General features: G+C 35.7%; 1 protein-coding gene across 2 annotated transcripts; it reads left to right on the forward strand.

Moving 5' to 3' along the window:
• Nucleotides 1-223: 223 nt before the first annotated feature.
• Nucleotides 224-20121, forward strand: PNPLA4 (patatin like phospholipase domain containing 4). Of its 2 annotated transcripts, XM_069875390.1 has the most exons (9): nt 224-348; nt 1561-1864; nt 2357-2483; nt 8067-8251; nt 12418-12512; nt 12687-12822; nt 14827-14892; nt 17215-17367; nt 19313-20121. In XM_069875390.1, the coding sequence occupies exons 2-9, from the start codon at nt 1643-1645 to the stop codon at nt 19442-19444; spliced, it is 1116 nt and encodes a 371-aa protein (XP_069731491.1). In that variant the 5' UTR covers nt 224-348; nt 1561-1642; the 3' UTR covers nt 19445-20121. The 2 variants fall into 2 exon arrangements, with proteins under 2 accessions (XP_069731491.1, XP_069731500.1); XM_069875399.1 differs by lacking the exon at nt 224-348 and having other exon boundaries at nt 1507-1864; nt 8100-8251.
• The last annotated feature ends 5161 nt before the right edge of the window (nt 20122-25282 follow it).

A 25282-nucleotide genomic window follows, 5' to 3' on the forward strand; every position in this document is an offset into this window, starting at 1 on the left:
GAGAAAAGAAGGGCGGGATCTGCGGCTGGAAGTTGGAAGGGGTGTTGGTACGGGGAGCAGTGGCTGTTGCAAAAAGTGGAATAGCTTGGTTTAAGCTAAAGTGGAGTTAAGTTTCGTCTAAGTAGTTATGTGTTTCAAAAGTTAGACAGGCTGTCCCTCTGATAGCATATTTTCTTTGAAACAGGTGTTTTCCAGGCACTGTTTGTTATTTGAAGATGGTAACGTCTTGTGTGAAGTGTGAGCTGTGCTGAACAGAGGAGTCTTCGGCTGTAATCACCTCTCTTTGGAGTCTCTGTCTTAAAGACAAGGTCAAGCAGAGAGCTGGAGCCAGCTCCAAATTAATGAGAGGTTTGACTGTTGTGAAGTTTCATTATAACATTAATATGACCTTGGAAAGTAACAGAATATGCATAAGATTTCTGAGAAAACTTATACATCTATGTGTAAGGGGGAAATGTGTTCTGTCCCCAGCTCTTGTCTCGCTGCACATGACTGATGGATGTTGCTCCCTCCTATTGCCCAGGCCTGGTTGAAAGGTGCTTGCTTTCTAAAACTCTAAAATGAGTTTTGTGTGCCGTCATATTCAGTATCAACATGGTCCCTAAAGCACTGCCTTTCTGTTGTAGTTTTACAAGCTTAAAAGATGCAGGGACTTTATTTAGTCTTGTGATCACTTCATTTGTCACTTGAGTTTCCGTATTGGTAATGTTTAAAATTCTTATCTTGCTCAGCTGTGCCTGTTTATATCAGTTGTTTTACTAAGCGTAATGGAGGGAGGAAAAATCCAGTTGCATTGTAGGTGTCATCTCTTGGCACACAAGATGAAGTGGGAAACCTGAAACTGATAGCTGGGGTTAAGTTTGAAGCTGGTAGTTAGTCCTCTGAGACTTTCCCTACACAGGATCACACTGGGTTTGTTAGCACTGGTACTCAGGGCAGTAGCCCATTTCTCTCTTGGTGTGAACAACTGCCTTTCCATATGGTCACAGTCTTGCTAGGTGTAAAGGAGGCTCTTGTTAGATTTGTGAATCGCTCGTATGATACCCTTGTAGCATAGAAGATTGCAAGGCTTGCCTTGTACTAACTAGCATGCTTGAGTTTTTATTACTAGGATCTTGACGTCAGCACTTTGTTTTTGTGAAGGTGGCTTGAAATTGTTGGAATGCTTCTTGCACGTTTTTCAGCTGAGGCAGTAGGAACAGTGTATTCAGGGTGTTAATTACAAGGGGCCATTTGTTCTTTGCGTTGTTAACAATTTTAGCCCTTCCTGTTTCTGAAATGACTTTATGGTTTGTAGTGAACACTACAGTGCCAGGTGGAGGCTGCTGAGAGAAAGAGAATAGATACCTAACAGAAGTTCTACCTGGAACTGTTTCATTGTCTAGTGATTCAGCTGTTAATGCATCTGGTTTAGGTTGTGTTCCTATAAAAGGTAAAGGTGAGAGCATTGTGAAGGGGGATGTGTTAAGTATTGGGGCCTTGATATACAACTACCTTACAACTACTCTTTTTCTTTTTTTCCTTTTTTCCATTTTTTTTTCCCTAAATGTTTTTAAGCAGGTTTTGTTTAGAAGAGATGAAGTTTCTGCTATGTACTTGTATGATGTCCAACCTCATCTCTTGATACTTCCTTTGTAACTCTATGGTAAAACAACTTCTGAGAGTATCGGTTTGGTTACCAGATCCAGAGGTTACTTTTCAGAAAATGTGGATTGCTAAAAGTTTCTGTAATTCTCAAATATTGTTGCTTAAGTTGAAAGAAGGCAGATTGCATAGTTGCGTGTTTCCAAAAACTCACCAGTACTGGATTGGAATTCTAAACTATTGCACCATAAGAGTGCCTCATAACAGAGTTAAATTCCAGGTAAGTGTTTTTGTGGTGCTGTAGGTACGAGCTGATATGCATCAGTACAGTGATAATATAATTTCTTTTGGAATCTGTAGGACTAAGCTTTTGATCTCACAGCCTTATCTATGAGAAGATGCCTTTAGTATATTAAGGTAAAAGGGGCAGGTGGCAAGAGCTGCAGGAGAATCAGTGTTTCATAATGAACTTGTGTCTGATATAAGTTGCAGAGAATTTTTTTTTTTTGCAAGTTATACTTCAGACAATACTGTGTGATAACTGACAGGCTTATTCATTAGAGTGACAACCGTTTAGTGAAGAATAGGACCAGAGTTCTCTGGAAGACTATACTAGTACTGCACAAAGTGGAGAGAGGAAAGATATAAATACTAGAATATTGTGGTTTCAGATAGTTTAATGGTATTAATCTGTTTAAGGATAAATGGTGTTTATCACATATTTGTCTACTGTTTTCCTTTTAAATAATAGTATTTGACTGTATAATTGTAGGTTACCAAGGTAAATGATCAACAGCCAGTAGTAGATCCAACTATGGCTGGTAGTGCAGAGGGAACAAAAGCAGCTGCTGGAAAACATCCCGATGTGGTACGTGATGGAAGACAGCATTCATTAGAAGGTACTGAACCTTTTGCCAGCCTCTTCTTAAGAAGTCAGCCTTCTCAGTCCTCTCTAGACATTTTGTATTGATGATAAAGATGATAGAAATTTTTAATTAGAAAACTTAATATCATATGTTTATTTATTTTTTAACTTTAAGGGGGGTATACACAATTTTTATAGTTGGCAAAGACTGGTGGAATTTTCCTAAGTGTTTTAATGGCTGATTGGACTGTGTACTGCTTTTTTCGTAGCGTTGTGTTTGGTTTTTTTCTTAAACTTTAGCAAACTCTTACCATGCTTATTCTGTGTGCCTCAATAGATGTAAAACTTAGTTTTCCCGTTATCTTGCAAGTAGCAATGGTGACTCAAGTAGAGTACAGTTACTGAGTGGGTTATTGTTTTGTGGGGGCCTATTCTTAACGTGAATATCAACTGAAGGCTACAAACGATCTGTGATGCTACTGAACTTTTTTTTCCTCTTATAAAACATGAGAAAACAATTAAACATTTCTGTGTGAGTGGTGATTTCTGATTCAGGTGAATTAGTAGTTAAAATTATGACGTTTGTTCTAGCAATGCCACCTAGCTAAGCAGTTCTTTCCATAACTTTACTTGTTTTGTCATTCCTAGCTAATAACTAATCCTCAAATGTGCTGCTATGCATCATACGTTTTAGCTCCTGTGCTTCAGGGTGCTTTGTCATTGGCATTTTATGTATATTTGGTTTTGTTTGTAAAGGTTTTTTAGTCAGTTGCTTTGGGCATTTTCAGCTTTTGTTTACAAATGGGATGACAGGGAGATAGTTATGACTGGTTAAGACACCGAGATATATACTATTTATATAATGATATAGGTCAGGAAACAGCAGTATGAGAAACTGTTGTGCTATTTCTTGGGCATGGCAATTAGGAAGGCAGTACCTATCCTGAAAAAGCTACATTGTGCTGTATTGTAACATTGCTGTACATGTTTGTCTCCTTACATAGATTGTCTTATAGGTTTACATTATAAATAGATGAGATACTTCTGGGTGAACAGAAATGCCCCTCACCCCACCTGATAGTTTTTAATCACCAGTGAGTTCTTTGACTGGAGATGTGAGAATCTTAAATAGAACTGTTAGGTTTATGTTTTTTCCTGAATGCTCCTATATTATCTTTAAAGTTATGAGATTTAATAGCCCACATGTCCTTCTAGAGTCTTCTTGTACTGATCTTTCCTTATGCTTCTTGTAGACAACTGCACGTAGCCAGTTAAAACCTTTATAATTTGAAATTTACCAATCATGTAAGAGGACATTTTTGAAAAGCAGTGGCAAAAGCATTTGCTATGTCCTATTTACGTCATAACTCTACACTGTGTGAACTGTCCAGCTGAAAAGTACTTGTGCATCTTTTAAGGTTCATTTAGTTTTTTCCCTAACTCTGATTTAAGAGAAATCTTTAATGGTCAGAACTTAAGTTAAACCCTCAGAGTATTTGTTCTGAAGTCGTGTGGAACAAATGTTTCATGCCATTTCTTAGATAGCAAAATTTCTGCTCTTTGCTCAGGCAGCTGTAAAATTGGTTTATGTCCAGATGTGACTGTGCTCCTGTTTCAGGGACTCTGTAAGAAACTGTCAGGGAATAGTCATACTGTAAACTTAATTGTCTCTGTACGTCCTCTTGGGAGTTGTTATAACCTTACTGTTCTTTTTGATCAAAAGAAGAGTGATGTACCAGATCATCAAAGCCAGATGTATAAAGATACAGTTGGGCTTGATGATCTTAAAATTCTTTTCCAACCTAGTGATTCTATGATTTGAATCATACTGTCTCTGAAGTACACCATTCTAACTTGCAAATAAGTCTTGCTGTGACATATTTGCAAGAACCAAAAGAAATTGGAAAGTTTATTTTATTATAAAAGTGGGTATCTTTGTTTCCCGTTTGTTGCTTTTCTGATTTTCTAGGACTTAGATCTAATGAATGCTTTCATATCTTTTCCTCTTTCTTGGAGATTCCTTTGAATGATGAAACAACGTTGCTTAACTATATCAATCAGATTGTTCCTTACAGAACCATGATTCTTGTTCATCTGTATAATCTTTATACTTTAAGAGCTTTGTTATAGATTTTTTGTAAGGACTTCTAATTCAATATAGAGAACTTCCCTGAGGGCAGATCCACAGTGCTGAATGAGGATTCTAATGTTCTGTGGGTTTCTTCTCTATGATGCAGATTACTTACAATACTCTAGTGATTTTAATATTTTGAACAAATGAAAGACCTGGTTGCTTCATCAAGCAACAGATGCTAGCTGTCACTTAGGTTGTAAACATTACATGATTTTTCAGTTAAGAACTATATAAAGCCCTGAGCAACCCAGTTTGATCTAATAGCTGACCCTGTTTTGAGAAGAAGGTTGAGCAAGAGACCTCCTGAATTATTCAATGATTATTTTTTTGGTCATTATTTACCCACTTGTAGGGTTGTTACATGTATGTGTGAAACCCATTTATCAGTCACACAGCTAGCTATAACCACTGGATCTGTCATTTGAACCTGAATGTCATCTGATAATTAACATTTGTACTTAAGTATTTTTCAGTTTCATGTATATGTGACAAATACCTAATGTAGACATGGGAAGTGACCCTAATTAAAATAGCCATGCTATTGCTACTTTTGTTTTGAAGTACTCTTGAGGAATCTGTAAAATAATGCTGTGTTACATGCCATACAAATCCAGTGGATCAAGTATTTCTGTTTAAAAGAACCTAAACAAGCAACATCTTTCCTCCTGCCCCCCAGAAAAAAAAAGATTTATTTTTAATTACTTTTTAGCTTGTATTCATTTAATCTTTTTGAACTTGAAATTAGTCTACTCTTCACAGACTGTGAGACTAGCAGCATGCTTTAACAATATTCCTTTACACGAAACCTTAGTGTTCTTTTTTCTCTTTGCATGTTCATCTCTCTCTGATCTTTCTGTCAGTCAAGAGCCTGATGTGAATACTTATTCAGTAATCTCTCTGTTGGGCACAAGGAGGAATAGAAGTATGGGATCTAGGTGTTAAGAAATTAATTCTCAACAGGGAGCAAATTCCATGTATCCAGAGACTTGAGAAGAGTGGTTGCTCACAATAACTGATAATTAGATAGGGCCAGAGCTCATATAAGAAAATAAAACTTCAGGAAGCCTTATGAAAGAAGGCATGGGTATATTTTTAGTAGGTTTTCATCTCAGATTCAAATAATCTCTTCAGTTCACATAACCTCCTCTTCTGTTCTTGTTTTAGAGAAGGTGTATCTGACAGTTCTTTATATATTGAAGTGTAATTATCTTATGCATTTGCAAGATTTTTTTTATTTAAAAAAAATTCTTTAAAATTTCTTGCTGTAGTTATGCTTCAGATACTCTTCATATTCATCTTCTTTTGATTTGTGAATGTCTAAATATTTTCCATAGGAAGTTTTTGGAATGCTTTGTAGATGGGCCTTGCCGAAGGTTTAGCACATGTATATATACATGTAAATAAGCATGCATACGCTTGTTCTTGTTTAAATAAGCTTATTATATTACACTTGTGTTTCTTAGTTACATTTCATAGGTTCCGTACAAGTAATTTTTGGATTTATGTACTCTCACTCTGCCTGTTTATTTTCTGACCAGTCAGTTGCATAAATATGGTCCTTACTTCATATAATGTTTTGTGTTACTAGTATCTTGAGCCTGAAATGTCTTTTGGACAAAAAGTAGTAGTTAAGTCTTCTGTGATTGCTTTGCTTCCTATGTAATAATGCAATTGCTTTAACCAACTTCCTGATCTGTAGAAGGCTTGGGAACAGCTGCAGCAGGTGGTTAAACTAATGAGAGTTTAACTAGCCTGAAAGAAAGCACATTGTGGCATCATACTTCAAAGTCTATTTTAGCTTTTTTTTTTCCACTCTACTAAAAAAAACACCTAACTTCGAAGTAGAATTGTGTTTGTTGTTTTCCAGTAAAACATTGAGTAATTTTTTTTTTTTTTAATTTTCCACATAGTATAAGAATTTTTCTTTAAATTGGAGGATCCATGGTTTTTGAAAGTAGTAACAGGATTTATCTTTGGCTTCATTACAAATGCCTTTCTCTCATATTGTCATAGCAAGAGCCAACCTGAAATCCTTTCTATCAGTACAAATGTGTTAGATATACATTAGCAGTGTACATACATGCAAGTGGATATGGGAGTGTTTCCAGTGTAAAGGGGGTAAAGCGCAATTAATATAATACCTTATGATAGTGTAGCGTTCTAGCAGCATGACTGATGTACCAAACAGTATGGCCTGGTACTGTGAGATACATGCATGCTCTCTCTCTTTTTTCCTTTTTTTTTTTTTCCTTAATTTTTTATTTTGAGGAAAAGGGCAAACCTAGTTAGACTCATTCATGGTCTGATTTTAAACATATAATGGGTAAAGCAGTTGAGTTTAGCATTTCTTACCTAGTGGTTTTGAAAGCTGTTTCATATTTTCATCTTTCCTGCTCTTCCCATTTCCAAGCTTAAGAGGTAACTTAAACCAAAATCCATTGCCATATGCGTTTGCCTCTCTTCATCAGAAATGACACCACAGTGTCTTTAGGTCATTTCCAAAAGAAACATTTCTTCAGCATTCTTATTATGAACCAGAAAAATCAAGTATAGTCACCAGTATACTGATTTAGGGTACCCAAATAAACTAGGATTCTATTTTTAATCCAGTACTAAGATAATCTGTACAGTATCTTGTATAACTTGTATAGCTGTAAAACATCTGTGGAATAACTTGCTCCCATAATTGTAGTTATTTGCAGAAACAGAAGAGCTAATAAAATGTACACTTTTTTTTTTTAAATGAGCCTTCCCCAAGTATCTGAACTTATACTTCCTGTTTATGTTTTGCTTAGAATTAAATTCTAACCTTGACATTTTCAGAGTGTGTGTATGCTTTCATACATTTAGTGTTTTGTGTTTGGGGTTTTTTTAGTCCCTCTATTGTGATAGTTGCAACAATATGTTTTGTGTTTTTCTCTTCTAAATAAGAAATTACTTCAAATAATTTATCTATTAATGGTTCCTAATAATGCCAGTAATCAAATTAGTTCCAAAGGTGAAGGAAGAATTGCTTTCTTAGAGAGATATACACATAGTCTTGAATCCAAAGTAAGGGGAGTACGGTGACACAGTAGCCAACAGTTTTATAATTAATTTGCTTTTTATTCTAGGTAGCTAACAGTGTTGGCTCTTCAGTAGCATTCTTTTATCATTTTTGAGTAACTACTTTTATTTTCCAGTTCTTTGACAAATTAGATGTAAATGTGCAGTTATTTTTGTATAGAGAGTGATACATAGTTATTGAAAGACAAAGATTTATGCTAAGTAGTATTTTAGAGTTGTTTTCAGTTTTGGAGATGCTAAACCAACTGCTATTTGTTTGATGAATTTGGTAATCAAAAGTTTTTTACTGTTCCTAAATAGACTGCTTTTTGTTATATGTATGTAGAATCTTGTGTGTTCTGTGCCAAAAGAGCAGGTGTATATTCTAATATAAAATTAACTGATCCTTTTTCTGACTGTGAAACTTTTTTTCCACAGCAAAGATGAAACATATCAATCTGTCATTTGCAGCTTGTGGGTTTCTGGGTATTTACCACTTGGGGGCAGCAGCTGCTTTTTACAGGCATGGTAAGAAGTTACTGAAAGTTGTGAAAGCTTTTGCGGGAGCTTCTGCGGGATCACTGGCTGCCACTGTCTTATTAACAGTACCTGAGAATATGGAGGTAAATTAATAAACTTGTAGGTATAGGAAACGATAATTTTCAAATGATACTTTTTATATAATTATCTACCATTAAGGGTTATTTTTAAAATATTTTGGTTCTTGTTTTTCTTCTTGCTACTTGTAAAGGAACAGGGCTCCTGTATGTATTTCAATTAATAAAATCCATGACCCATTGGCAAAAGTGTTTTTGAAACAAGTGTTTCTTTATGACGAACATCTGTCATGCAAATGTTATGTTTTAAGCTATGTAAATATAAACTTATTGTATGTGAATGTTGAGTTATATTGAACCAGATAAACATTTCAGTATATTAAAGTATGTGCACTTAGTCACTGTAAATACAAAGTTAATCGTCATTTTCTTGGCTAGAGGTGGGCTTTGTCAAACAAATGTATAGCACCGTCCTTTTGTCTTTTGTGAAAGGAGGTGAAGATGGTAGATGTAGTGTTTCTTCACAGAGTCAAAGAACACCACACATTGGCTCAATTGTTTTTTCCCTTGCTATCTGTCTTCATTAGACAATGCAAGGAGTGGTTTGTGCAACTCCTTTATGCTTGGTACAATTCATGACTTTAACAGCTTTAGCCCCACTGTGTGCCAGAGAGAATTAACTCTCAAAACATTCTTTTCTGACATGTTGCATACATGTGTTTGGGTTGTTTTTTTCTCTAGAGATGCCACCCTTTTCTTACCGTGGATGTGGTGTCATGTAGACAGGAAAGTGATACTAGAAGACTACTTTTATAGATTCTGTGGGAGAACATTAGCTTGTCTTTGTTTTTCCCCTTAGGGTAAGGCTGCTTTTCCCTCCTGAAGTTCCTGTACTGACTTTGCCTTCCGATATGTAGAGGACAATGCCTTACCAAAATACTCTTATTTCTTTAATATCTTGAGTTATAATAAACAGCACTGGGGGGAGGAGGAAGGCAGGGTGAAAGGAAGGCTGTTGTGTGTTTTAGTTTTTTTTACTAAGTACATGTAGGTTTTAGTCCGGAGCATCAAGTCATTTTCTGTAGGCCTTACTTGTTAAGACTTTCGTGGCCTTTGATTCAAACAATAGTCCCAGCCAGTGGCAAGCTTTGCTAACAGTCTTTATATTTGTTTGTCTTTCTGCTGGGATGTGAATTTAGCTCGCAGTTAGCTATACTTCTGTTGCTTTTAGCACTAAGTTGTTCCCTGGCCTCTTTCCACTCCACCACCCCTAGCTAGGTATGTTCTTTATATGATTTGGTATTAGTAAAGTTGCACTGTTGTGGAGAGAACCTTACTTGTGTTCTGTTCAGTTGTTACTCCTTTTCTGCAGCCTTTGATTAGTATTTCAGTTTCAAGTTTGCCTGGTGTAAAGCATACCTGTGGCATTAACTTCCTATATGGTGAGCACAGCCTTTTCTTAGCCCAAGGAAATTTCTTCTGCTTATTCTAGGCTCTGGGTATGAGCATTTGTACCCAGCCTGGTCCAACTTAAGAAAATCTTCCAAGTTAAAAAAAAAAAAAATTACAGAAGGGTTGTTTGGGGTTTTTGTTTTCTTTTGTTTTTGGAAACTAAGCCTGTATTACAGTGATTGATGGACTTTTTCCTTAAAAGTTTTTCATTTTAATACAACCAGAAGAACATTTCATGAACTTCTTTGTCCTTTTTTATAACTTCCTTCTTAGTAATTCTGTTATGTTGTTTAAATGGAAAATTGAGAGCTAATTTTTTTGGAGGGCAATAATTCTTCTTAGTGGTCATGGAATTTAACTAAAGACTGTGTTGTGTACTGAATGGAATTAACTTTTCATATAAGGATAATAATCATAGAATCATAGAATAACCAGGTTGGAAGAGACCCACCGGATCATTGAGTATTATTACCTTTATTACATTTTAAACTAGAAATATTTTTTCTTTTTATATTTACATTTATTTTGTATTTTTTTATTCAGACACTTCTGTCTCTTGAGGCCAGGTTGGATGGGGCCTTGGGCAGCCTGATCTAGTGGGATGTGTCCCTGCCCATGGCATGGGGGTTTGAATGAGATGATCTTTAAGGTTCCTTCCAACCCAAAGTGTTCTATGATTCTATGATGTCCACAAATATAACTCTTACACATCAGTTTGGGGGAGTTTTTTTCCTTCTTTTTTTTTTTTCCTCTCCCCAGAGATGGGTTTGTTAGACAAGCACTAATTAGGACTTTCTCTGTCTTCTAGTCTCAGAGCTCTAGTACAAGCTTTCCTTATCTTGGAGAGAATATAACATGAAAGATTTCTTGTTTTGGTTGTTTCTATTCTAATATGACAGTTTGCAAATGTTTTTCAGTCATGTCATGGATTTTTGTCGCTGTCAAAAAGGCATGGGGCTTGAGAATTCTAGGGAGGCTTATAGAGTTACAGATAAGTGCCTGTTCATGTCAAAAGTACGTTGATAATGTTTGATGTCAAGTTTGCTTAACTAAGTGCAAGTAACTGCAATTAGTCACTGAAAGTATAAACAATCCATAGCTATAAGAAATTGTGTGGTCTGTCAGTCACCTAGGTTTGGATTCATCCAGCTCCCTGTTACTCTTATCTCCCTGTTGCTTTATTAAAGCACCTTAGAAATGAAATAGTAGTTCTGAAATGGTGCTATGTAGGGTTTTTGGATTTCCTCTCTACTTAGAGACAGAAGTGTCTGAATGTGCCCCTTCCCAACTAACTCACTACAGAAGAAGTCTAGCTGCCTAATGTAGAATAAGTTCAAGACTTGGTTCCTGTAATTTTTGTATGTTTGAATTGGCTTGGAATTGGCAATGGCAAGTACCACCTTGGGTAATGGCGCAGGTCTAACCTATGCAAAAGGAATTAGCACTAATCTTTACAGTGGTTGTTACTTGAAGAGGTATGAACCTTTTAATAAAAAATTTTTGATACATTTATTTGAAAGCTGTATAGAGAAAGTGGATGCAGGAACTACATTTGTCTTTCACTTAGGTGAATGCTGTGTCATGCAAGTGATATGAGGAAGTTAACTGCTTCAACTAGCTCGTTCATGGTCTTGCACTAATCCTCACTCTGACTCTTTCCTGTTTTTCCTTCCAGTAAATCCTGTACCTTCATCCTCAATCGAACACCTTTTCTTTTCTTCTCTTTTTTGTTTTTTTTTTCCTTTTTCCAGTGACCTCAATCATTCATTTTCGTACTAGCAACATATTTGCAGGAAACTCATAAGCCAGGGACCCCAGGTTATCTAGAGACAGATTTTTTACGCTGTAAATGTGATTATATGGGGATAATATATGTATCAAATACCAGTATAAAAAAAATGGAAAAGATTGGATTTAGTTTTCTTCCCAAGACCCAAATATTGACAGGCAAGTCTGCATAAAAGGGTAAAACAGGAATAGTAGTACTGAATAGTGAGTCTGAATAGTGACCATTCAGAATCATAATTCATTCTTTCATAATATTTTTGCTAAGAAATAAATGCTACCTCTTCCTTTGCTCTCCTTTGTAGTTCTTATGGCACGTACTTCAAGCTGTTTTTCTGCAGTCTTTAACCCTAGGCGTTTCAGTTTCTATAAAAGAGCTTCTCTGTGCAGTGGAATCTGTTGCCTGGTTTTCTGCAGTTGTTTTCTTCCTTTCTCTTCCATCATAACATTACGTTCATTAAATACTTTTGTAGTATTTTATTCATTAAATATGTGTGGTTATTAGTAGAATGTTTTTTGCATTAGTGAGAAGAAATTGCAATGATTTTAATGTATTTCATTTTTATAGGCATCTTAAGGCGCTTGTGTCTGGTTTTAGTACTGCATTAGTCTTTAGGAAAATAAAAAGGTGACTTTACACTTGAAATATAAATGATCTTGCAGTGGTGTGGTTCAGAAAACTGATTATTTAGCAATGGTAACGTAGAAAAACAGCCTTTAACTTTCATGGATTGTTAAAATGTTACTCTTGTGACAGTTCTGTTAAATTTTTAGTATTAGGGAGCCTGTTTTCTTACAAATTAATTCTTGTAAGAGAATCAACATTTTGTATTGCATATCTTATTACAAACTAAGCACATATGGGAAAACATTTTAGTTGCATCTTAGATCTCTCTCTTGATTAAAGCTTTAGCTGCTAGTATATTTTAGATACCGCAGTTGAACATACTTCCCATAACTGAAACGTGTTTAATGGCTAATATTTTAATTTGCAGAAATGCAAGCAGTTTGCCTATGGATTTGCAGAGGAAGTTAGAAAATTGGACTTTGGTGCTGTAACACCTGGTTATGATTTTATGAAAACTCTTAGGTACTGTTCTTAATGCATCTGTAAGATAATTTTTGTCAGGCTCTTTAAATTAAAATGGAGAGTGTGCATACATTTTATGTACTGTAAAGAGCTCAGCATTCTTTCATTCCTAACATATTTGCTAAGTTTTAAAATAACAATATTTAATAATGTTTAACATTTTCTTTACTCTAGGGAAGGCATAGAGTCTATTCTTCCTTCTAATGCTCATGAGATAGCTGAAAACCGGCTGTATGTGTCAGTCACTAGCACCAAAAATGGGAAAAATCACTTAGTTTCAAGTTTTGCCTCCAGGGAGGACCTCATTAAGGTAATGAAGTTGCATATTGCTGCTTTAAGTAAAAATGCTTGAGTTCCTTCAAGTTTTAGGAGTATGTTATTAACTGTACAATAAATCACTGCTTTGCTCAAATAATCACTTGTAGACTTCGTTGTGCTACAACTGTAACATAAACAACGGAAGCAGAATTTGATCCTACAGTTTCACAAATTTTGCTAAAATTTGTTTTTGTTTGCATTTCCTTCCTCTGTTTTTAAAGTGCTACCTTGTAGGCAATGTCTGTTGAAAAAGTAATAGGGTAAGTAATGACTATAGTAGATAAGAATAAAATAGAGGATCTCCAAATTCCTAGACTTGCAGTTCTTAAATTGGAGGTGACTGGGAAGGGAGGCATGATTGGTATGTTTGTGGGGGAACAAGGCGCTGAACACTGTATTTAGTTTGGAAAGGTTGAAGTAGAGGAGTCGAAACTGGTCTACTAGTGTTGGGGAAATACTGAAAGTACAATTTCTTCAAACTTGTCTTTCCTCACCTCACTCTTGAGACCTAGTGACTTCATAAATGGGGCCAGTCTTCTCACAAAGAATTCACACTTTGGAGGGAATTTGTGCTTTTGAGTCTTTTCCTTCACTAATTTTCTCAGTTTAGAAGGGCCATAGTTACTGAGATGGAGTTGAAGGAGAGAGGAGAAAAGGGAGTTGGGTAGGGAAAGAAGCTGGTGGCGAGAACTTGGAACCCTGTAGGATGTCAGTTTTAAAAATGTGGAGAGGAATGGGTTCAAGGGGTACCTTATCTTATGTTTTTGTTGAGGAAAGACCTATCTGTTAGAGGAATGGCTACGGTTTCATATGTGGAAAAGAAGAAGAAAAGGTCTTTTTATCTGAGCTCAGACAAAGCTGTGGTGCTCTAGATCAATGGGAAGAGAAGTAGGCAAGAAAAGAGTTCTCAAAGTGGAAGTTAAAGCCTTTATATATGGCCTTAAAAACTTCTTAGGATAGGAGAGGTATTTTAAGTAGCTGAAAGTAGCTTAATTTCTTAGAATAATGAATGGCAGCTCCACTGAAAAAACACTCAAGCATTTTCTTCCAAAATCTCCATGGGCTATGGGTTTTTGGGATATTTTGCACTGCATCACCTTTCATACTATGTACTGCAATCTGTAACATTTTTGTCCCCCAGGTTTGTCTCATGCCATCATGCAAGCACATGGATGCGTATTTACCACATTTAGATATATGAAAATGTATATATTGCACTTCATCCACACATCTACCATTTTTCTTTGAAATGCTCTATACTAGATGTGTGCATATATTTATATGTTTGTGTATGGGTGGATACATAGGTATAGAGATACGTATACACTCTTATAGATACTTCTGTGGCTGGATAGAAAGGTGTCATGGCTTAAAAAAAATAAAAATTGAGAATTGCTGTAGACAGCAATATAGATTTACAGTAGGGCAAATAGTAATTTGTTAATACTTGAATGTATTAACTGTAAAGTATCGATGTTAATAAAGATATACGCATATGAGTTTTCAGATTGTTTGTAGTATTTTGAAAATTTTGAATTCTTAGGAAATCTGATTTATTAGCACTAGATAAATATACCAGCAGAGTGATTAGGTCAATTTCTTCTTTGATAATTAACTATATTGCATTTTCTTTTAGCGTATGTGTACTTGATTTCTTCAAAATCATAGATTTACTTTACATTATATAAGACTAAGTTCATACTTTCTTGAATCACATTTAATTCAAATGAGTTATGATATTTTGTTTTGAGAGTTGTAACTTAAGTCATAAAATACCAAACCCTATTGAATAGTTTTAATTGCATTTTGACATACAACAACAATGGGACCTTTTGAGATTACAGTGGTTATATGTAAAACTTATATATTGACTGATTACTGCTATACTACTTAGTATAGACAAATATGTATGAAAATATATATTGATTCTGGTTCAGAGTTAGATTGTTGCTTTTTCAGTTTTTTCCTCTGTTCTTTCTGCATTTTTTTTCTCTAGGTCCTGCTAGCAAGTAGTTTTGTACCAGTATATGCAGGAATTAAGCCAGTGGAATACAAAGGAGAGGTAATTTTTCTTTAAGTTTAACTGCCAAATTTTTTATATGTATGTAAAAGCCTTTAAAACCCACTTTACTGGATTGCTGTTATGATTTGCTTCAGTATTTATGGTATTTATGGAAACACCTGCAGCCTCTTCTTAGTGGACAGTTCTTGTTCCTGCCCAACTTTAGTTTTTGCATTTAGAAGTACAATCAATGAGTGTTTCACAGAAACTGGTTATTATGTTACTTGAAAGTTTGTTATTCCCAAAGTTTCTTACTACTCCCCTTAGGTGAGATTCAGAAAAGGCTGTTTCTGACAAGGTGGTTGCTTTCATTTATTGTTTCTTGTTGGAATGATTAGTTCTGCATGCCTTCACTGACATTTCTCATACTCAGTAAAACAATGCAGTTGTGGTGTGGGGAGTTTTTGGATTTTTTTTTTAGAAAGGTGATGAATGTAACTTCCATTCTTTAGTCCAAAATACTTAGGAGTATGATAAGAGCAAAAATCTTAGGATCTCTATTGCAGTAGTATTTCCATGGCTTGGAATTGTGCGTAATGAGGATATGTGAGTGGGTAATATGGACCCTAGAGCGTGCAGTGTAGAGCTGTATACATGACATGTCACCTCATGATCATGACATGGTAAGCACTGAAGTCAGCAAGATGGGTCAGATATTGATTTAGCTCTATGAGGCCACATATCATATTAGCATCATATTCCTGGTTTTCTGGAAGCTTTGCTGTAACAGACCAAAATTCTATCTCTGTGCATTTACAGTAGTTTCAGGAAGTAAATTCCTTGGGCCATATGGCCCATGGCAGCATGGAATCAAGCTGACTCCCTGTTTGCTGCTCAAGTCTACTGGCCTTACCTGTGCTTCAGAACAGTTGGTCGGGGTCTTTGACCTGCATACATATCAGCAAGTCGTCTTGGAGGTTTTTTTGAAATTTATTTCAGTATGTCATCTGAGATGCATTTTGTGTTGATATGTAAGGAAATATAGTGCAGTTTTGTGTTATTTTGCCATTTCATAATGGTCACATATAGTATCATCTGTAGCAGAAAACCAGTCTTCTGCCTGATGGGTGCTAAAGAGTACTAGCACAATTTGCCACTTGTAGTGTTCTGTGTTAATGAACCTTGAAGCAGATATCCTGGAGTATTCAGTTTATCTTTGGGGAGGTTAAACCCTGAAGAAATACTAAGGTGAATCTTAAAATATTATTTCTTATAGCTTCTGAACTTGTGTAGTTTAAATTTCTGCAGTAATCTATATCTTACATGTTTCTTTTAATTAGGAGAGAAGAAGAGAAGAAAGCACTTCTTCAGCACAATTCAAATCAGATGTAAATGCCTAACTTAGGATAAGGTGAATCATGTGCTAGAAGTGTTTTCTCTCCCTTGACGATAAAGGAAGCGTAGAATGACTAATTTGACTGTAGATGCGTGAGGTGCGTCTGCTCACCAGACCTCATGTATGACATCACTGGGTGCATCTAGCCAATAGGCTAATGTTGAATTTTGCGTTATGCATGTAGCACAGAGGATAATATGACTGTATGAAATAAATTGGAAAGAAATGTCGCGCTTGTCCCTGCTCTTACTGGGGTGGAATTATCTGAGGTCCCTGTGAAGTTCAGGCTTGTGCCCCTTGACTGCCTTTATAAACAAGAAATATGTGGGGCTCTGCAAGAAATTAATTGGTTGCTTTTGGGGTTTTTTCTCATTCTTTCCTATACTCAACTTCTGTAGTAGACTTGACATATGCTCCTTATTATGTGCTATAGTCATTCAACTAATTACCATCTTTACCCTCCACTTTCTAGCATTGTTGTGTTGTGTCGTATACATAACAAGACAAGAGGTTCTGGAAGAAGAGAAGTCACGTTTGGGTTAGCTTGCGCAGTCAGTTTACTTGCGCATACATATTGTTCAAATCCTGGTTTGGATCAGAGTAATGTTTTAGGGGTGTATACATAATCTGATGTGATTCATATGTACTGTTAACATTCTTACCTTTTCATGTATGTGTTCAGAAAAATGCTCCATGAGGAATTTTGTTACTAGATCAGCTAACAAGCTTTGTCAGTAAATTGATAAATACATTACATACATATTTACACGTTACGTCAAATGCTCATTGATTAAACACTCAGTGTGTACATTGTTAGTTCCTTTATTTTTATGCCCTATGCTCGAGCCTATACGTGGTATTCTGAGAAGGAAACTTGTAAGTTTCCTTGAGGTGTGATAGAGGAGGCAGGGACAGGAAGGATGACCTATTCAGTTATGAATGTACTGTAGTAAGGTTGTTTTGAAAATATTTTTATTTTCCAGTAGAAGTGGGTTGATGGTGGCCTTACCAATAGCCTTCCTATCTTGCCTGTTGGAAGAACTGTGACGATTTCTCCTTTCAGTGGTCGATTAGATATCTGTCCACAAGATAAAGGACGTATGGATCTTTATGTTAAATTTGGAAAACAAGATATAATGGTGAGTTGCTTGTTTATTAAGTAACTTCAGAAGAAAAGGTAGTTCAGCAGTTAAGCCTATGCTTATTTTGTAGTGTTTATTTTCTGCTAATATAAAACAATGTTTTGGCATTTTCTCTTTTGCAAATAGAATGTAAAATGTCTTGAACCCAAGGGATGGAAAATGTACAATAAATTTTATCAGAAAGTTTGAAAAGCATTGATTTAGATAGAATAAAATTGAGCAGATTATCACAGGCCATTAAATGTAAATAATCTAGACTTCCTTTAAGTATGATCTGTCTTTGCTTTAAAGCTGGGTCTTTTATGTAGGTGGCAGAGGAAGGCTTCTGTAGAATACCTTAAGAGGGTGGAGCTCTGGAACATCCATTCATGCTTACTGAAATCAGCAGCTGTAACTGAATTTAAAATACAAGTTTAGGTTGTACATTTGAAATGGTGTATGTATTTACTTATCACCTTATTGCGCAAGAGAGCTTGTGTTAAGATTTTGAACATTTGCGACCACAAGATTTTTTTCCAGGAATTATTTTGTTAGAAGATATAGAAACATTACTACATATTGAAATATATGCTAAGGCTGATTTTTATGGCCTCCTTTCCATTGCTGACATTTCTGGTTTTTTGCAAGCTTTCTCTCACAAACTTTAACCACAGTACTGCTGCCTTTGACGTTATGAAAGAAAATATTGAATATTAGTAGACCTAGCTTTCAAGAAAGCTTCACTAGAATGAAAAAATAAATATTAGCAATAATTGTTAATTTTTTAAGTTTATTTTAGACAATTCTTAACATGTTTTATTAATTTGAGTAGTTTTATCCTACATAGAAATGATTAGAGTCTTTATAATGTTTCGCAGAGATTTTAAACATACTTGATAAATGATCATAAAGCATAAGATTACTGATTTCACATATATTGAAAATATATACTTACTGTAGATTTTTTAGTTGTGATTTGTATCTAGTAGCTACTGCGTCTAGAGAAGAAAAAAAAATGAGCTAGTGATTAGATTAGTTTAGATATAGAAAATTAATTGCATAGTTACATTGCTTCTAAAGACCTGCAAGTGCAGTCTTATGCAGAATCTCAGGCAACATTTAAAAAATTCCATTTCAAGTACCCTTAGCTTTTCGAGCTGCAGAAATGTAAATTTTTTTTTTTTTCATCAGTATTGCAATCTGCATTAAACAGAGTTGTGTATCTTCATTTTTCTGGATTGGAATGGAAACAGTTTTCTGTCTCCTTGAATGTCCTCCATCTATTAGAGTCAGAATTTTAATAATTGCTACTTATTTCAAATAATGAAGATTATTTTGGTATTATTTTTCAAATTATGTGTAATGAAGTATGTGGCTAAAGTATTAAATTAATAATATAAATGAAACATTCAGAATGTTATTAAATCTAATTATATTTGTAATTTTGTTGTAAACAATGTCTTTATTCAAGAACAAAATTCTGAAATCTTTTTACATCATCAAAGTGACTACTTGAGATGTTGAATAATTCTTAATTCGTTGGTGATACAAGCTACATTTATACTTATATGTTAAATGTTGCCTGGGAATGTTCCAATTAATGTGGTTGCTCACACTAGTAAGCTGTCAAAAGCTTGCCTTGTGCAAGCTTAGCATGTGCCAGCTACCATTCTGCCAGGCAGTTCTGGGCACGTTACTAAAATTAAAATGTTTCAGAAATTTTGGGCAGTTTTACAGGTGGACAGTCTGTCTTGGAGGCTGTAGTGCAGGCTGCTTGTGCCAGTTTGTCTTGGCACTCGACAGTGTACTTGGACATGGTTGATGTACTAGTGTAGATAAAGCTATGCTGGTGTTTTGGTTTTACATATGATACATGATGCAGATGAGACAGCAGATAGCAACACAGTCAGGTCTAGATGAGTTGCTTTAATAAACTAATTTATAGCTCCTTGCTCTGTTGCAGCTGTCTCGGGCCAACCTAGTAAGACTTAATCAAGCTTTCTTCCCACCAAACCAGGAGAAAATGGAATCATTGTACCAAAATGGATTCGATGATGCTGTACATTTCTTACTGAAAGAAAATTGGTTTGAATAGATGGTACATAGGAAATGAACGAAACATGATGGATGTCAAAACGCAGCTACAGGCGTCTTCTGGGTTCTAAGGGATTGCTGTCCCAATTCCAGTTTATGGAACTAAAAATTCCAATGGAATTGCATCTGCTTCTGCTGAGAAAGTATCAGTTGCGTTCCAAAGACCTGTATAAACATGTCACAATGGAATTGTACTTGCCTGATAGCTGTCTTACTTTGAAGAGGTTCAAGCTTAGATACATTTTGCTTCAGCTAAGGACTTGAGTGTGGGAATTGTAAAAACTTCATGTTTTCATAATTGCAGAAATCTGGAAAAATCTTTTTTGATGTTATTTAAGAGGCAAATAGAGGTTCTACCATGGAAAATTACAATCTGTATTGTTCCCTTAATACAATAGTTGTGTGTGCAAATTGAATTCTTGCAGTCTTGATGATCTAATATATATCCTGCAGCATTCTAAGGACTTGAACACTTTGCACTAGCCACAAGAAATAAAGCATTTGCACTCTTCTACTCTGATATGTTATTTTTTTTTAACATTAAAAGTTCTTGCTTTTTTCAGTGAGTGTGGTCTTTTAAAATCTGAAATACTAGTTAAAATGTGTAACAGAATTGTCATGTCTGAATGTAAAAATATAGAAAACCATCATATAACAATAAAGGACATAAGAAATTGCTATATTTATTATATTTTCTTTTGCTAAAATTGAATAAATATATTTTCTTGAAACTTTGGTCAAGAGCTCATTTATAGATTTCTCAGAATGCTTTGACAACCTGATTATTGGCAAAAAAGTCTGTTGGAGAGAAGCTGAAGTGAGCAGGTAATGAACTTGGGCTTGCATATCTTGTTCTCTTACCATTCACTTGTCATTGACTACCTAAGTCCAAGTTGAGGATTCTCAGTCTTAATTCCTAAATCCTAATGTTTTAAAGTTTTTCTAATGATCTCTCCAGAGATCCCCTCTAGCTGATGGTTCTGTGATTCTTTGGTTTACTGTGAAATAAATTTCATAGAAATGGTCATGTTCTTAACACTGCAATATGCACTTTTTTAAAAATAAGTATAAATAGAAAAAAAGTGTGATATTCCACAGGTCTAATAGTAAGAATTGTGTTGTGTTCTAAATTCATTCTGAATTCAGTCCTCGTTTCATGCTGTGCTAAGCTGCACATGTCCATGACCTTGGTGACTGCAGCATAACAAATAACGTTCTTTTACTATCCTTGTGCTGTTGGTGTTAGATGATGTAACAGATGACCTATTACTTGTTTTCAGTCCTCCAAAATTTTCTGAATATTTAACCTTTCAGACTGAAAATTTCTGTTGAACTTATTTGGAAGCACTATGTAGAAAATAGCTCAGCTGTTTCCGAGAAGCATGTGAAAAAGTATGGAAATCACGCTCACCTTCATTTGAAGGGCCATTGATCTGAGGTGGAGGTACTGTTATGAAGTGAAAACAGGCACCTTTTTGAGTATATGAGTTGTCTGAATGAGGTGCTTTTTAAATGCACCTTCTAGTCATGTCTGCTAGATTAGGTATGAATTCTTGCAATTATTACCAAAATGCCAGAGCTGGAAGTTTTCACTGAATACATTGACCCTTTTGTGCTTCTTCTACTTGAAGGTGACTTTGGTTCAGTGACTGCTGCCTTCATGTTGTTCTCTCTACAGAGCTGCATCTTTGACTCAGATGGGCTTCTGTCTCACATTTTAGAGGAGGGAATGGCCATTTCTATTGCAAGAAGCCTGTACCCAGTATGTGTTACATGAGTGGCATAGCTGGCTAAATAGCTACATTGTAAACATGGGTGATAGAAATAAGGTCAGACAGTGCGCTGGAAGCACGTGAGGAATTAGAAAAACTCTTCTTTAAATCTGTCATTACAGTGAATGTATACTGCATTACCAAATTGCATTGGTAAAACAAAGAAGCTGTTTTAACATAGGTAAAAACAGAATTCCAGCTCTGTATTGTGTTTGAAGTAGGAAAGAACGGTATGCATGGTTATATTTATTGGCATTGAAAAGAGGTAAGAATGCCTTTTATCTTTTACAGTATTTTGATAATAGTTGCATACTTAAGCCTATTTCATCTGTATTTACATGGAGTTGTAACTTTAGTTTGAAATAAATACATGAACAGATGAAAAAAAAAACCTTGAACAAAAAATATTCAAACTTAATAAAGTGATTTGTATGTATGATTCTTTTCTGCCTTGATAGAGGTAGCACACATCACACATGCTCATATCATAGTTATAAGTGTGAGTATATGTTGTTTTTCATATAATTTTCTATCTAGTGTCATTGAAAGTTCTTATTAGTGACATATCTGCATATTCTTGATCAAACCCATTATTAACTGATCTGGACAGCTGATCATAAATCCATTCACTTGGCAGGGTAACACTCCTACCTATTTCTTGACTCATTCTTGTGTATTTTACAGCACTGGCGAATCTGTTGCAATATTCCACAAAATATATTATTAAAAAATAGAAGTGTTTCCATTAGATACCCCAATTTTTAAAAACATATTATTTACTGAGATACCAATCCAGCATTTATTCTGATGTTTTTTAAAAGTTGTTATGCATATCACATTCAAAATGTAGAAATATTGAGTTTAACTTCACCTTCATGAATTAACAGACTACTCGTTATTAATAATGTGGGTTTGATGTGTAAGCTAAGATGCTAATGCATATGTAAATTTTGTTCTATCATTTATCTGGTTCTAACTTAATAACCAAGTAAAATTTTGGCCGTTATGATACAGCAGAATGATTATGGTACATTTTGGGTTAAAATAAGAGTAGGAACTAATATCAAACTAATATAAATTTATTTCAGTGAATTAGCTTCTTATATGCTGAATTCTAAGCCTTTACCAGTTGTTTCATATTATACTAAAGAAATGGGCAGTGTGTCCAGCTGCATACCAATGGTTTCATTTATGTGCTGTTTCATTAGAAAAAACAGATCATGGGAGTGGAGGGAGCGACATTTTCATTCATTCCTTATTCTTCCTTAGCATAAGCTATTTTTTTGGAGAGTGGATGAGGTGAGTGTCTTCTTTTGGGGAAAATCCCTAAGTGACCACTCTACGGGCTTCTCTGTAAAACAGACACAACTGTCATGTGGGGGTCATAGGGATAGCACGCTACTGTGCCCTGGTCTGGATTGGTTAACAGCTCTGGACAGAAGCTTGCTGAAGAACTTAACCAGTCATGATACGCTGGATTTAAGTAGTGGCCTGTAAGCGCCAGAAGGCCTTAGAGTCCTCAAGTCCTAGCGTATGTTTTCATGAAAGAAAACATTTGTCATTTAATAAAGAAATGACCTTTAAAAGTTATAAACTTCCTAACTATAAATTTCAGTGCCGGTCTGTGTGCTGGGTTGACCCTGGCCAGCAGCTGCAGAGCTGCTCACTTGCTCAGTCCCCCATCCTTGGAACTGGGGAGAGAATAGGAAGAGCAAAAGCAAAAAAAATCTAATGGACTAAGATAAAGACAATTTAACAGGTGAAGGAGAGAGGAAAATAAAAAAGAAACCCAACACAACAAAAACAAACACAACTGATGAAGAGGAAATCACTTACCACCTCCATCCAAAGATCAGTTCCTAGCGAGTCTCTGAGCAATTGTCACCTTGGAAGTAGAAAACCCCCTTTGTTCTTCCGCTACCCCAGCTTTTATTGATCAGCATGACATTATATGGTATGAGATATGCCTTTGGTCAGCTGGCATCAGCTATTCTAGCTGTTTTCCCCTCCCAGCCTCTTGCCCCCCTAGCCTACTCCCTGAGGCAGCAGAGTGAAAAAAGAGAGAGAGCCTTGCTGCCACTTGAGCACTGTTCAGCCAAAACATTGGTCTGTTATCAGCACTGCTTCAACTTCAAATCTGAAACAGAGCTGTGTGAGCTGCTATGAATAAAGTTAAGCTCAGTCCCAGACACGGATCTAGGCAGAGTTTGCTAACGCTTGCTAATTGTGCTCGTAGTGACTCATTTTGGGAGTGAATAGATTGGCTCACTTCATATATACAGATAGGAAATGGCTTTTGGTAGGCATCTGCTGCTGTTGAGTTTTAGCAAGGTTTGACTGTTACATGTATTTCTGGCACCAGTTTAATGTCTCCCTAAAACTTTGTCTCCTGCTGCCTGAGCTATGTGAAAATTTCTGATTTTGATGTGGCTTTGCGGTAACAGTACTTAACAACTGTTTGTTAAGGAAAACAAAAGCCAAACCTTACTTGACCAAGAAGGGAAATCAAATACGGTATATGTCTTTGTAAGTTTTGTAACTTATGTTACAGGTGCTAAGCCTTATATAATAGTGAAGTTCTTGGTGGTGCAATTGTATCAGCAGAGTGGGAGCTATTGCCACATTGCCAGGTTTATTGACACTGAAGCAGCCCCTTTAAACTGCACAAGTTGAGAAAGATAAGGCAAGGTGAAGGAAATCTTTCAGTCAGGACTAGGCTATCTGAAAGATCCATTTTTCTGAACTTAAAATAGCTACTGGTTAAAACTCTATTGATTCTTCAAGAGAGAAGTTTTCTTCATCCAAGCCTGCAAGATTTGTACCTATTTCCTTTTGGTCCAATTTAGCTTGTGTTTAACTTTTAAGGGAGTCTACAGTAGTGGTGTTGAGGAGAGACATCACTGGTGAATGAGGAATCAAGGAATCTTTTAGGTCTCCTATAAATGATAAACTTCGAATTAAAGGACCTTGTAAATACAGGCAGAACACGTACTCTTGAGAGGTAGGCACAAGTGTAGCACCAGCCATGCCTTCAAAGACTGTGATGTTCATTTGCATCAAGTTATGGCATAGCTCTGATTTCTTCAGCTCATGTTTATTTCCTTCTAGATACCTTCATTCACATAAAAGGTATTCCCCGGCTATTTGTTAATAGTAGGCCGTTTAGGTTTGGGTTCCATAAAAAATAACTTATTAAAATTATTTAGAAGTTTTTCCTGAAGTAAAGAGAAGAGCCACAACTGGGGCCAAGGGGAGGCTTTTTAAAATATCATGGGAAGCATAAGAAATTACCCTAAGCTTAGACAATGTTGGGTCCAAAATTATGTCTTCTTCTTCTCTTGCAAAATATTTTCAAATTTTCAAGCTGCCAGCCAGGTAAATGTCAGGTGGTGGCCCATAACAGCTAGTGGGTGGTAGTGGGCATAAACCCCTAGCACAACTGGTTGATTGCCCAGAACATGAGTAAGACTAAAGATGAGCAGACATTGTGTGTGTGTTCTGGGGAATGCAGGAAATTAGGAGCTGGAGCCCAGAAGCATGAAGGGAGAAGGAGGTATTTCAAACTGCTAATCATTTAGGGGATCTTTTTTCTCACTTTGGGAAAAAAAAGTGAAAATTTCAGTCAGTGACATAGGAAAAAAAACCAAAACACCTCAGATAACATGTATGTGTATATCACAATGGGGTTTCTTTCACGGCCATGTACTCAAAACGTTCTCAGGCAGATGGGTTACACCCCTGACTCTTTAGTTAACAGAAAATAGAGTGACTTTTTACTTTGCCACAGGTGCTTGTTCAGGCTAAACTGCATATAATTTCTTTCCCTCAGAAGATTCCACCCATCTTTAAGTTTGTATTATTTATTTCTGAAAATACTACTTACACTGAAAGTTATGATAACTGTGGTGACAAAGATTGTGTATCCAAGGAAAAGGAACCAACCCCACCAGGTCTTATCTGATCTTATACAGTTATCAAATTTGAAATCTGAAACCAAGAGAAAGAATAATATGTATTTGAAAAAAGAAAAAAAAAGTGCTTTTCTGATAAGATTTCTTTTAAGGGAT

The sequence above is a fragment of the Phaenicophaeus curvirostris genome, chromosome 1, assembly GCF_032191515.1.
Source record: "Phaenicophaeus curvirostris isolate KB17595 chromosome 1, BPBGC_Pcur_1.0, whole genome shotgun sequence".
Classification (NCBI taxonomy): Eukaryota; Metazoa; Chordata; class Aves; order Cuculiformes; family Cuculidae; genus Phaenicophaeus; species Phaenicophaeus curvirostris.

Bases quoted from the DNA above. Each gene is read 5' to 3' on its own strand.
- PNPLA4 (XM_069875390.1), top strand. From the start codon at position 1,643: ATGGTAAAACAACTTCTGAGAGTATCGGTTTGGTTACCAGATCCAGAG. The intron at 1,865-2,356 runs GTAAGTGTTTTT...GTATAATTGTAG, and splicing joins ATAACAGAGTTAAATTCCAG to GTTACCAAGGTAAATGATCA. The intron at 2,484-8,066 runs GTACTGAACCTT...TTTTTTCCACAG, and splicing joins AAGACAGCATTCATTAGAAG to CAAAGATGAAACATATCAAT.